The sequence below is a fragment of the Takifugu rubripes genome, chromosome 14 (assembly GCF_901000725.2).
Source record: "Takifugu rubripes chromosome 14, fTakRub1.2, whole genome shotgun sequence".
Taxonomy (NCBI): domain Eukaryota; kingdom Metazoa; phylum Chordata; class Actinopteri; order Tetraodontiformes; family Tetraodontidae; genus Takifugu; species Takifugu rubripes.
In genome coordinates this window covers 1342028-1356462 of record NC_042298.1, presented here as the reverse complement: position 1 = coordinate 1356462, position 14435 = coordinate 1342028, and the positions used below count along the sequence as shown (strand labels likewise).

The 14435-nt window shown below is 40.6% G+C and overlaps 1 protein-coding gene across 1 annotated transcript; it reads right to left on the bottom strand.

Moving 5' to 3' along the window:
- Positions 1-1762: 1762 nt before the first annotated feature.
- slc7a11 (solute carrier family 7 member 11) lies at positions 1763-12167 on the bottom strand. Its single transcript, XM_003977036.3, has 12 exons — positions 11665-12167; positions 10656-10782; positions 9472-9587; positions 9074-9199; positions 7743-7842; positions 7617-7661; positions 6120-6243; positions 4897-5000; positions 4290-4386; positions 3200-3349; positions 2907-3084; positions 1763-2671 (listed from the first exon to the last, which is right to left on the bottom strand). The coding sequence occupies exons 1-12, from the start codon at positions 11936-11938 to the stop codon at positions 2616-2618; spliced, it is 1497 nt and encodes a 498-aa protein (XP_003977085.1). The 5' UTR covers positions 11939-12167; the 3' UTR covers positions 1763-2615.
- Between the last annotated feature and the right edge of the window lie 2268 nt (positions 12168-14435).

The window sequence follows — 14435 nt, the reverse complement described above, 5'->3', positions numbered from 1 at the left end:
TCTTATTAGGCTATTTACATTCTCGATTGGATTTGAGTAAAAGCTCAGATCATTTCAACTATTTAGTTTAATAAAAATAAATCTTGTCTCTGTCTTCTCATGTGTTGGGTGTCTTTGGCGTTATTCACTGCTCCTTTCTCCTGTTGACGTGTGAAAACACGTCCCACAGTTAAGAAGCACTGCAGCGCCCCCAAGTGACTTTTGGAGGAATGACATCGGGATCTCTGAAATCTTGCGGATAAAAAGTCTTATTTCCATTTTTGCCTGAAACTACACTCGGTTTTGCTATTATTCACCTCTTGAAATCAGTAAGGACTCACGTGTGTGCGTGTGTGTGTGTGTGTGTGTGTGTGTGTGTGTGTGTGTGTGTGTGTGTGTGTGCGTGTTTTGCAACCTCTAATAGCTCAACTACAGAGAGTCCATTTGAGCTATTTTAAGCTGAATAGAAGAGCTCTTCGACCTGGATGACTGACAACATTCACTCAGTCTTCATCAATAATCTATTTTATTTTTTATATTTCTTCATTCATGGCTATATGACCAGCTTATCATTTATTTGCACATTCCATCCATTGGTAAAAATAAATGGTACAAAGGTTCTGCCTCTGTAAGTTTGTCCCTGAGCTCCAACTGGGACTTTTCTATGTTTCCCCATTCAAGTCGTCTGTGAAGAAACCCTGAGACACACTGTTAAATCAGGGATTTGGGTTCAATGCAATAGAAGTCAGAAATAATCAAAAGCAGCAGTTGGGGAGGATCTGGTAGAATAATACTATAACTAGTCACTGTATGGTGGATTGGGGACTTGTGAAAATTTAATGGTAACAGATATACAGATAAGGGCATTAACAAGGAAACAAACAAAAGGAGATACACACATCAACACATATTGCTATACTATTTCTAACAGCATGGGACTTTCACTGGTGTGTAAAAATATATACTATATTAATTTTACTGTAATGCAAATATATAAAAACAAATTTCAGTCCTTATGAAAGTTTCTGACTTATTGTGTGAAATGTGCACAACAGTTAGTTCTTTTAACCATGTTGAAACAACTGTGATCTGCAGTTTTCCTGAATCTTTGCAGTATGTGCATGGTATCACCTCTAGCTCTGTGACAATGCAGTAAAAGACTCATTTTAGTGGCACATAACTTTAAAAAAACATAGAGATCACACCCTGCATCAAGTTTACAAGACTTTTTATCTTTACAGCTTACACTCATGTTGCTGCAGCCATCACTGTCTTCACATTTCCTTTGAATATATAAATTCTGATGTTTGAAAAAAAGCATTCCCCATGTTTGCTGGCTTTAATGAGCAGGTTAGATATAGTGAGTTTTGTTTAGGACATTCACTGTGATATATTTCAGCAGCTCATCAGCTGGAAGCCCTCATGCTGCTCTCATTTCTTAGAAGAGTGAGGGTGCATGTTTCCAGGCTGGCTTAAGCAGTGCACACAGACCTTCCCAAAAAATAATAGAACAGCAAGAAAAGCCTTTTCTCTGTGTCAAAAACTAAAAAAGGCAAAATCCTGCTTCAAAACAAATTACACAAATTTCAACAAACTTGCAAACACAACTCTAGCTGTGTGTTAAAGAAAGATAGATAGATAGATAGATAGATAGATAGATAGATAGATAGATAGATAGATAGATAGATAGATAGATAGATAGATAGATAGATAGATAGATAGATAGATAGATAGATAGATAGATAGATAGATATAGATAGAGGTTCTAAGATCATGGGCTGTCTTTTTTTTTTTTTTAAGGCAAATACTAGCTGTGTTTAATCCTGCTTTCTTTATGGCTTTGTGCTAAAGTGGAAGCTCCTGGGCATTTTGTCTCCATTCTGCCATTCTCTCATCAGCAGTAAAAGCCCTCCATTTACAGGACACGGAGCTAAGAGGGACTGCAGTGTGCCACAGGGCAGCAGTTACACAGACAGATTACCTGCAAATCCCACCCAGGGGAAATGGCATGCAGCCACATCAAACACACACGAGCGCAAGCGCGCGCACACACGCGCGCGTGTGCACACACAGTCCAAAGAGCCATTCTGCATCATTCCTGATGTGCGAGGGAAAATGATGGTCCTGCTTCAGTCTGGCAGGATAATGTGAAATGCGAGTCGACCACAGTAGAGCGGAGGACAAGAGTTCACATCAGGTCGGGGAAGTGCTCGAAATGAAAAACAATTACACGGAAAATTCTGTACTTTTTGAATAAGAAGCAGCAAATCTCTGTTAATTTAATCACAGTCACTACATATTCTACATATATCCAACACTTTAAGAATTATAACAAGAGCCGTAATTACCTTTAGAATAAACTATCTTCTCAAGACTGTGTAACATTAAATGAGGTTAGCAACTGAAGTAAAGTGTAACTTTCGAGTGACATATTTTAATTTGCATTCCAATCATCAGGAGTTCAGAAACAGATGACAGGTACACTCCGCAGAAGCGAGGGTAAAACATTTGATCATCCACTGGGGATGGGCTGCTCCATGGGTCATGAACACTTCACAACATGTGCAAAAGAATTCACTTCATTCAATTTTAATAACTGGAGTCGGGCAAATGTGTTTTCAAGTGGATGCGGCAAATTACTTCTCAGGAGGGACGACCATGAGGATGATCTGCAAGGTTCTGTTCAAGGAATCTGAGGACCGAAACAAAAACAGCACGGCTTAAAATCAGCTCACGTCTCCTTGTCTTCAAGGTGAAGTCAAGTTTTGCTAATTAGACAGTGAAAAGGGATCAGCCTCTGTAATGGAGGTTCATCTGACAACAATGAAAAGTGCCAAGCACATTATTCTGTTTTAACTTAAGCAGCCCTGAAATAAAACTGGATGGTTCGGGCTTTCAAATCAAACCCACCTTATGATGTGACCTACCTAAAATCTGCTGGAGCCACTTGGGTCTGTTTTCAAAATAAATGAACATGAAGTAAGCAGGAATGCTAGTGAGGCAAATCCCGCATCCTATTCCTGTGTTGACCGGGTCTGCGTACAGAGACAGGAAGACCATGAGGAAGCACGTGATACAGAACACCACCGGGAAGAAGAGAGGGACCTGTGGACAAACCAGGAGTTACTATTTAACGTGATACACAAAGATGACCATAAAAATTAAGAGTTTAAAAAAGTAGGCGGCTTAGGTGATGTCGGATTTCTGCTCAATATCTGACCTTAAAAGGGCGTGGGAGGTCGGGTTTGGTAAACCGGAGGTAGATTAAACCCAGGACAACAAGACCGATGAACAGCCAACGCAGGAAGCTCATGAAATTCAGAAGGTTGTAAATGTCTCCAACAAACAGCTGCAGCATGGTGAGAGGGTACTGTGGCCACACACAAACACACAATTAATCAATACCACTTTATTTCAGCAAAACTGCTTCCGTTACATGTAATTTCAGGCATAAAATTCTGACCACCTGCCTAATGTTGAGCATTCATCATGAGCAGTCAAGGCACAAACCCCACTAGACCCCTGAAGGGAAGCTGTGGTATCTGGCACTAAGAGGATAGCAACAGATCCTTTAAGTCCTGCGATTTGCAAAGTGGAGCCTCTGTGAATCTGACTTGTTTGTCCAATACATCCCACAGATGCACAATTAGATTGCGATCTGGGGAATTTGGAAGCCTCAAACTGGTTTCTGCACTCTTCACACCACTCCTGCCGAAGCTAAGACCCAAGGATTCCCTGCAGAACATTGTCCAAAGCATCACATTGCCTGTGAGGGCCTTGCCTACTGCCCATAGTGTGTTTTTGGTGCTATTTGTTCCTTGATTAAACAACTCAAACACAGACACACAGACACACAAACACACAGAGCTATCAACATGATGTCAAAGAATTTGTGATTCATCAGCCCACAACACCTTCTTCCAATGCTCCCTGGTCCTGGCCTCGCTTGCCCATTGTTGGTACACTCAGTGGGGGGCAGGGGTCAGCATGGGCACCTTGACCGGTCTCCATTGCTCTATGCAGATGCCTTGGTACCAGAACCAGCATTAAGTTCTTTAGAAGTGTAAGCTAGAGTTGGTCAGACCAATGATAATGGGCCTTCACCGAGCCGTGGCCACCAATGACCCTGTTGGTCTACTTTGGAGCAGCAGTTCTGGAGCACGTTACGTTACACCATTTTTTCCAAAGTGAAAATGTGTATTTGTTCCCTAATATACTCCAGCAATCAGTGTTGTTCACTTCACCTATCAGGAGACATAATGTTGTGCCTGACAAACATTGTTATCAGGATGTAAGATGAGTAAACTGACCAGGGTTAGAACAGCTGCCAGTGGAGTGTGTCTGCGGATGTGGACCATAGATAAAACCCGAGGAAGATGGCCTTCACGGGACGCCACATAGAACATTCTAAAAACAAAATTAAAAAAAATCATAAAACCATAATTTCATTCATCATTCTTTCACCATTGCTCTGCAGTCGCCACTGGATAAAACGTCCAGTATCGGCCTACCGCTATCATCCGCCAATATAGGCATTAAAATGTAATATTAGAAATTATTGTCATCGGTTCTAAATCTAACGTGCACGTATTCTGCATGAAACCATTCAGCTCCGTCTCCTCTCACTTAAAATGTGACAGGTGTGATGTGTAGTTTTAGAAAATTTAATATTTGTTCATCCACAACTCGCAATAAATGTTTTCTGCATTTCTATTAATTCACTGTCAAAAGTGTGCATAATATATTGATCCCAAGACAGGAGATATGTCCCATTTCAATAGGACAGCACAGATATCGGTAGTGTATTGGTATCGCAAAATCAAGACTTGGACAATAATGATGTCAGATATCGGTGAAAAAAAGCCAAAACATCTTTAAATAAAACACTTTTAGGCAGTTGAAGTCCAACAGATGTACCTTGACAAGGCAAAAACTCCTCCATTCATTGAGCCATAGCAGGACAACGCCACAAACACTGGGACGGCTATGGAAAACTTCCCCAGCATCTTCTCAGCAAAAGTCTGAAACAGCATTCCACAGAATTAAATACAGAATTAAATACAGGGAAATACAGAAATCTCAAAGTGAATCTGTGCCTTCAACATTGAAGGGAACGGATGCATGCAGTGACTTCACATTTTTAAGAAGATATGTCTACATACTTACTTAAAACGTGTTCATATTAACATTCCTCATTGGAACATTTCTTACAGTTAGCACGCCGGACAAAAGATGATTTTGGGGATCCAACAGCGATGGATTCACAATACACAGTATTGTAATAGGACAAGTGTGGTATCATTTATGCGTCACTTGTGTGCTTTCTGACTGGCTTGTGATGCATATTTCTCTTTTGTTGTGTGTGTTTACAATCTGCGGTTTTGGACAGATGACATTATTTCACTACCTTTTACTCAACTCCTGTGTGTGGCTTAAAAATTCAACAGATATTCAGTGGTTTGGGCATATTTTGCTCATATTTCTCTGGTCATTCTCCTCTCAACGTCAAGTTGCAGAAAGTCTCAAATTAAATTTGAAGCGTAAACCTTTATCAGATGTCTGCAGGAAAGAAGGTGCAGAGTAATTCACTTAGCATTGCAGCCTTCTAAGAACAGATAAATGCTTTCAACGCCTTTCTTAAGGCACTTCAATCCCTCATCATACACGGGCAATGAAACTAACTGCATTAGGAAAGATTAGAGAAGCTGCGGTGAATACGTATGGCTGAGCATTAGACTTACAGCAGCACTGAGAGCAGCAATGGTTTAGGTTATAGGAGGGTGTGGTTGATGTGATTAGCATTATTATGAGCTGAAACAATCACAGCTGCTGGGAAGCTGAGCTTAAAGACACCTTTTCACTAATAATCACATGTTAAAGAGAAGCTACCTCAGGTGAAATGGATGAGGCTCTTTATGCATAAGCTTCCACCCCATCCCTGTTCTCGACCTTCCCAAATAAAGGATTTTTCAAATATGCCTTTTCCCTGCCAAAATCTGTCCTGAAGGACTCGTTTTCTAATGAAAACCATAGTAAATACAGTCATTTTCAACATCCCGTTATCTGGATGTAATCAGTTACAACAGAGTCTACAAGGGACGTGATTTGAATTCTATCCAGTGTGATATAGTGCTGCCTACCACAGCGACGGCTTGGGAATCCAGGAGCTCCTCGGCAGACATCACAGTGTAGTACGCCACGTTGGTCAGCACATAACAGGTAGTCACGATTGCCATGGAGATGAAGATGGCTAAAGGTACAGTTCTGAAAGTGGGAGAAATACAGAAGTGGGAGATGTCATAGAATAAGCATATGCCACTTGTGCTCTTTAGAAATCTTTTTTATTCTCAACGGTGACCTCTTCAACAGAGACAACGGATTTCCTGCAGGTTCCTGGGTTTTTTTTGTTGTTGTTTTCTTTATTTTAGTTCTATTTTTAAAACATATAACCTCATAGCATTTGTCATATTAATTCAAATGGAATGTACAGAAACTTGAAAGGGGTAGAAAAAGAATCCCGGTTTAATCCCTGATTAAACCGATGCGCAGGAAACCTTCGAAGGAGAGTTGTCAGATTGACTAAACTGCACCAGACAGCCGCTCTGCGCATCTGGGGGCTCTCAAGGCTCAAGGGCACCTCGGCAGTGCTCCAGAAATATCCCAGCAATAGACAAACATGGATTTGAACAGGAAGCCCTCCCACCATAATCCCCTGCAGACTGAATTGGTGCTGCCACAAGATAATTCAACATTATTCTCAATTAAAGGTAAATATCTGCACAGGAATAAACATTAAAGATTTCTTTGGTTTGGGGACAAACTTTATAACTGCTATTTAAAAAAAAATGAGGCTGTAAAAGCAGCTTAAGTGGGGCAGCAGAACATCTGTCAAAGCCACCCTGAGCATTTCAAGCTGCAAACTGAAAATCAACCTCATCAATTAGGAGACTTTGTTGGTGAAGTAGCAGACGAGTGTGACCGGAAAGCTTTGCATTTATTCTATGGTAGTGTTGACTGTAAATTAAGCAGCTTTTGTCTTTGTGCTGCTTTGAGATTTTGTTGGTTTGGTGTTTGTTTGTTTGCATATTTCATCATTGATACTTTAATATATAATGGCTTTGAATTTGTAATCAGCTCAGGTTATTTACTGTGTTTTACTGTTATTTACTGTGTCCATCCTCATCTACGCTTAATCCCAAACATCCTGTGGCTGATCCTAATGGGAGAAATGTGCTTCACAGTATCTGGTGTCACTAAAGCCAGATTAAGGCTTGTCTCTTTCTTTATTACTCCAATTTTATCGAGCTCACACACACACTATGAGGCATGTTAGCTCAGGACCCCCAGGTAACATAGACATCGCAAACAAGACTGAAAGGTTAACTTTGTCAGCCCTGCATTTGCACAAACTAACAAAAAATTGTATTTTATATGTGGGGGTCAGGATAGGGGGTCATCAGGTTCCAGATGCAAGAATGCCCTTTGTCTCCAGGTTGACTATATAACTATGTAGAAGAAGAAATGACATAACCGTTTACTGACTCACTAGGCACTAGCAGAAGCCAGCCAGCCAGCCAGCCAGCCAGCCAGCCAGACAGACAGACGCCTGTAAATAATAGCACTCATGTTAAACTTACCGCTCAACATTTTCTACTTCTTCTGTTACAAAGTTTAAATAAAACCTGCAAAAAAAAGTTTGTTTTTTATTGTTCAACCTGACAGGACCACTGAACTGTGTCCGTGTGCATGAGGACAATACCCACCATCCAGAATATGCATACATTCCAGAGTAGAAAGCCAATGGAATTTCAGACAGTTTTATAGCGCTGACATCAAAGGCATTCTCAAAGTTCTTGGTCTCTCCTGAAATCACAAACATTCTTTTTACCATTTTACCCCTGCTTGCCTAAATATATTAGGCTAATATGACAACAGTAGCTATTTGTAATTGCATTCAGATGATGAACTGGCAACAAGTACGAACAGGGTACATATAGTACAGACCAAAAGTTTGGACACACCTTCTCATTCACTGCCTTTGCTGGACTGACTGACCTTCATTTCTTCTGTCTTATTCATGGCCACTTAATTCTCTTCCCTAGTTTATTGGTTCTTGCCATAATATGAATTCTAACAGTTGTCCAACAGGGCTGTCGGCTGTGTAACAACCTGACTCCTGCACAACACTACTGATGGTCCCAACCCCATTAATCAGGCACGGGATTCCACTAGTAACCCTGACAAGGTCCACCTGTGCAGTGAAAACCTTTCCAGGTGACCACCTCAGGAAGCACCGAGGTTCTGCAGCGCTAGCAACGAGCGGCTACCTTGAAGAAACAATAATATCAGACATGTTTTCAGTTATTTCACACTTTTTTGTTAAGTACATAATTCCTCATGCTTCCATTCATAGTTTTGATGCCTTTAGTGAGAATCTACAATGTAAATAGTCATGAAAATAAAGAAAGTGCATTGAATAAGGTGTGTCCAAAGTGACACAACAGTCCAGGCAGTCAGGTTTCGTTCAGGTGGGGATTTCAGCTCAATATCTTATCAATCCCCTTCATCCAGTCTGGGCAGAGGCTGACATCACTGCAGTCTTGAGTAGCTGACTGAGAGCTACTCTTAACTGACAGCAGAAAAATAAATGTGAGAGCTGCTGTGATTCCCTCTCTCAGACAATGCTCCTCCTCCTGGAAGAACACCCTAAGAGCCTTGATTTGAGTCGTGCTGTGACCAGCTGTGTGCCACCACCGGTGAGGTTTGCGAGGTTATATTTACAGAGCATGTAGTTGGATGAGAAGAAAAATGCATTTTAATTGTTGCAGCTGAGTCCTCTGTGGGAGATCTAGAACGTCCCTGCACAGCTAAACAATAAGCATCCTGCAGGCTCTTGGTCGGAGCTCTGTCAGCGTAAGAATTTGCTGCTTTTCTATAAATATGAGAGACATTTGTGATCAAAGCTCACAGCTTTGTGAGCCCTGTGTGACATCATGTGATCTCTATGACTCTCTTACCAACATTCTCTGTAAAAGCTGCAGATCAGAGACTATAGAATATACGCAATGGGATAGAAATGGTGATTGTGTTTTACCTTTAAATAGTTGATACATTCCAGGAACTATGATGACAGCCAAGGCCAGCAGTTTGCTACATGTGAGGAAAATCTGAATTCTTGCTGTCCATGTTACACTCATACTGTTCAAGTACAGAACTGAAGCTTAAAGGGACAGAGACAGAAGAAGAGTGATCAATCAGAATTCTATTCTTTTACTGTTGTTAACACTTAATCTATCATTTTAACTAGCTTGTTCTTGCAAAGAAGTCTCTTTATTTTGCTGCATGCTGTTTCACAAATATTCATTACAAAGAAAAAGAGGGAGGAATTATTGGAATTAAAATAAAGGTAAAACAACCCCTTTGTCATTACTTTGCATCTTCAGCGCTTCTAATTTTCAAATGTGACCTTGGAAGGTCACTGGAGGAACATACTTAGGCCAATGGCTGTGGCCAGTTTGACAGCGAGCGGTGGAATATCACAGGGCATGAAGAGCGGCTCCAGGATGTACTGACCAAATGCCAATGAGATGACTGCCATAGCTGCAGGCCTGGAAGTGACACACAGTTTACATCATTTCTGAACAGATATACGGACAACTTCAGGAATATTGCATTAATTAGCTGACAGCAGTTTCAATCTCCAGACCATTTTCTAGCAGATCAAACAGCAGTGGGATAAATACAGTGCATACAGCAAATATAAATTTGCCTTCTTCACTTTGTTAATTTTTCTCTAAATATTTAACCATGAGGAGACAAATAACAGAGAATTCTAAGATGAAGAAAGTCACACTTTTGCAAATTGGATATGAATGCATAACCTCATAATCATTCTGGCACCCCAAATATTAAGTCTAATATTGAAAATAAGCTGCAAGACTGTCCAGCATTTTTGTTGCGACGCCCCTGCACCCTGCACACACTGTTCTCATTTTACCATCCAGATAGGTTGCAGTCTATAAGCTTAGCTTCAATAACAATCAAATAAGGTTGGCGAGTCCCACACAAGCTCATCTTATGGCTCATCAGTTCCCTTCTCTTCATTTCCCACAGCTGCCACTAAGCTGTGGTAGACAGGGAAATCTCCCTCTGTGTTCCTCGGTCTTGTTTTCATTTTCTGCCTCTGTCTCTGTTCATTTCCCATGGTCTCCATTCTATCCCAGTTGCCTGGGGCCAGCATAAAATTGGGCAGCTCTGGATAGCCACTGGACTGTTTATAATGCTTGGTCTTGACTGTGTACACACAGCTGCAAATGGAGCATTTTCTCGCCTCGCTGGTCTGAGCAAAGCATTGCATTTCACCTCCTAAAACTAGAACTAAGCCAGAACTTCATTTGCTTGTGTAATTATGAAACAGCAAACAAATATGCAGGTCTATTATATCTCCTGTGGGCTCCACTGTTGTTTCTGACTGTGGGATGAGACTACCATAAGAAAACCACACAGGCGCATGGAAAACATCCAAACTTTATATAGAGAGGATATGACAGCTATTTTTATTATAATGAGTATCTGTTGTGTTCTAATAGTATTGATTATTAGTATTAGTAGTGTTGCTGGTTGTGTGTGTGTGTGTGTGTTACTGTCATAGCTTGAGTGAAAAGTGGTGACATTACCTTATAGCTATCAGTTCAATCCACAGTCTTACGAAAGCCATCTGAGGTCCAAAGGCTTCCAGCATATATGTGTAATGGCCACCGGACTTCTTAATGCAAGTCCCCAACTCAGCGTAGGACAGGGCACCTGGACAGACCGAGGTGATCAATTCTGTCTCCACCAAGAAGTTTGAGTGTGTTTTTTTGACCTTATGTTTGAGGTTCGATTAGGTATTGTGGAGTTTTGGGTATAATCCATATTTATTTTATTATGATTTAATAATGAGATCAATGTGTGTGTGTGTGTGTGTGTGTGTGTGTGTGTGTGTGTGTGTGTGTGTGTGTGTGTGTGTCTGTAAACCAAGGGTGGAACATGAAGGATTAACCGGTTTCTGTCATCTTTCTCATCTTTTGTTATTTCAGCCTCTAGTAATTGTAGTCATGCCAACAGTCTGGATTTAAATACATAGAAGTCTCATTGCTATTTGAACACCACTCTTACATTTTTAATGATTGAATGAACACAGTAAATACAGTAATGATTGAAATAATAGTTGGGATTTGACAATAATTTCATGATTTAATCTGAATATCATATGTTTTGTATTATTTTTAGAAAGGTAAAGTAGTAATGGCTATTAAATAACCTGATAAAGATTATAATTCTGCTCATCTTAATCTCAGACTTTGCATCCATTCAGCCAGCTTTCAAATGAAGGCTAACTTATTTTTTTTACAAGATGTTGCATCATTGACACTTCACATTCTCCATAGAATAAATATTAATTATACTTTAACTGTTGGACCTATTAATCTAAACACTCCCAGGAGTTAACGCTAATTTCAAAGGTCAGTGTTCATCAAAAATGTTACTTTCCTGTATTCTTTTCTTTGACTTTATTCCTCTTATACATGTATTTACATTGTATTTCACAAACATGTTCACCTCCATCAACACCTTATTAGCATTCAATGAAACTTTCAAGCGCAAAGAAAACCATAACTTGGTTAAACCTTAAAACCAACTCACCAAACAGTGAAAGGACACCACAGGCAATCCATACAACCAGGGACATTCCTACGCTGCCTGAGTTCTTCAGGATCCCCTTTGGAGAGATGAAGATGCCTGCACCGATGATGATGCCAACTATGATGGAGATTCCCCGGAGCAGTGTCACCTTCTTCCCCAGTTCAACTTTCTTCTTGTCTTCCTCAGGAGTCTCTGACTCATTCTCACATTGCAAACTGTTGCCATTATTGGCGATAGCTTCACCTTTTTGAGCAGTCCAAGAGTTTTTGCTCATGTTTGCTTGTTTGTTTGTCTGTTTTTTATGTCAAATTAAGCAATTATGCTTGGTTAACCTGATTGTCCCTCACTTTTCCAATGGTCAAAGAAGCCCTCTGAAACCAAGACTAGAATAGTGTAATTCATAGCCTGTTAGCTATTCTCTAAATTAAACACTCTAAAGGCTGTGCTTCTTGCAAAATGTCTTCAAGGTTTGTGCCCTGCCTTGTTTTCCTCATTGACTTTTGGATCTATTGACGCCCCACTCTGGGTTCGGCTTCCATTAGTCCCTCCCTCCCCATTTCTGCTTCTTTTTTGCCAACACCCATTTGTCTCTCTTCTTTTTTATGGTTGTCTCATGAGGAATTGTCTTTTAGGACAAGTGATTAACAACACAGTAAAGACAGTTGGCACCTTTCATTGAATGCACGTTTGTGTCTACGGGATCCTGGTTTGCTCTTCCTGCTGATGTTTAGTTGCGCATTCATTTGCAACATATTTTAAGAACATACTCAGTTCCAGCAATTCACATGAACAGACAAAAAGTTTCAGCTGCAGTTTGATAGTTATAAGCGTTAAAGATGTAAAGACAGTAGTTTTTCCATGTGTTGCAATTGTGCGAGTAAAACGTGACATCAGAGAATTTTGGGTTATCCTTGATTACAAAATTCCAATGCAATAATTCTAAACATGTCCCATCTTCTTGCAGCACCTGAGCAGCAGGACAGCTGACACATCCACTCCTGATAAGCCTCCTCGACCTCCTCAGGGGAGGACAGAGGAGGCGATGTAGTCATTCCACTGTATCCTGGGTGTATCTCCAGGTCTCCTCCCAGCCCACCATGCTTGAAATACTTCTCTCAGCAGAATCCTGGGAGGTATCCTGAGCAGATGACCTAACCACCTCAGCTGGCTCCACTTAAGGTACAGAAGCGACAGTATCTTAAACAAATCCCCACTTTATACCTAATTTTGTGGGAATTAGCGTGTTTATGTTGTAGTCATACAGCTAAAGAAAGAAAACCAAAACAGTCAGTCAAGGAGTCTGTTATTTTCTCTGTGCTGGACACAAAATCCCTTTGCACTGTCAAAACACTCCTCTATTTATTCTTGTCAGGACAAGTACTGAGACCGAGAGGGAAAGAGAGCGAGGAAGCAGATAAAAGACATTTAAGCAGAAAAAATTGGATCCGCATTGGTAGTGACAACTTTCTGACAACCCTTTCAGAAAAGTGAGCCAAGTACACAAAGTTGGCTTCAGCTCAATCACTTTGTCAGTACACATATGGTACTTTTCCTCTTATACCAATTTCTTAATTACAATGTTAGTTACCAATTGGTATTAAAAAACCCTAAATATTGTGTTTTCTTTCACACTGATCCATGGGTGGAAATTGCAGACACAATCCGGAAAACTCATATTGTTGCCCCCCTCGATAATTGCATTTGAGAAAATACCCTGTTTATTTTCTCCCCCCACTTGAAATAAGACAACAATCCCACAACTAATCATATAAACAAGGCTTTATGGTCAGAACCTTGTTCATACTAGGCATAATTGTTTAACACCATAGTTGATCACTTCATTAGCCTTTCATACTAGCATTGTTATCCTATGCTCAAGAGGCTCAAGACACACCTTTTTAATCAGGCCTTTAATTGATTTTCTGATTATTTTTAATTTATTTAATGTCCTCATGCTTTTTTATGTCTTATCCTTATTTTACTTGACACTTTTAATGTTTTACTCCCTCAGTTCTTATTCTCAGTTTTTAGTCTTTACACCTTTTATCCCATTTACTGTTTTAGTCTGTTTTAGTCTTAGTACTGTTTTACTCCTTCAATTCTTAGTTCCTCAGTTTTTAGCTTTTACACCTTTTATCCCATTTACTGTTTTAGTCTTTCATTTTTTAGCTCCAGTGTTTCCTCATGGTGTTTCCTCATGGGGGCCTGCCAGACTGGGAGATGTTTCCGGTCTACCGCTGGGGGTGCTGTCCCATTGTCGGCCCTGGCCTGGGTGGTTAGGGGGCTCTGTGCTTTGGTGTGGAGCCTCCGGTCTGTCCGGGTCGGGGTGGTCTTTGTGGCGGTACCGCCTGTGGTCACGGACCGTGACCTCCCTCGGCCTGGTGGGCCTCCAAAGGTGGCGTCTCCTTCGCCTCAGGTCTCGGTGCCCAGCCATGTCTCAGCTTGTCTAAGCTTGTTTGTGTGTGTGGGTGTGTGTGTAAGTGTGTTGTATGCATGTGTGTGTGTGTGTCCTTTTCGATTCTCTTGTTCTCTTTGCTGTTTTTATCCTTTGTGAGGCACTTTGTGCTACCTAGCGTATGAAAAGTGCCATATAAATAAAGATTGATATTGATATTGATATGCTAAGGAGACTTATATATACTGTTTCATGCTTTAGGTTACATTATCAACCAATGACGTGACGTTCAAGCCTTGGTCCCTTATGAGAAAAAAAGGTTTGTCTTTAGGTTTTAAAGTCAAGGCAGAAAAAACCCAATAGCATTTGACTTTAA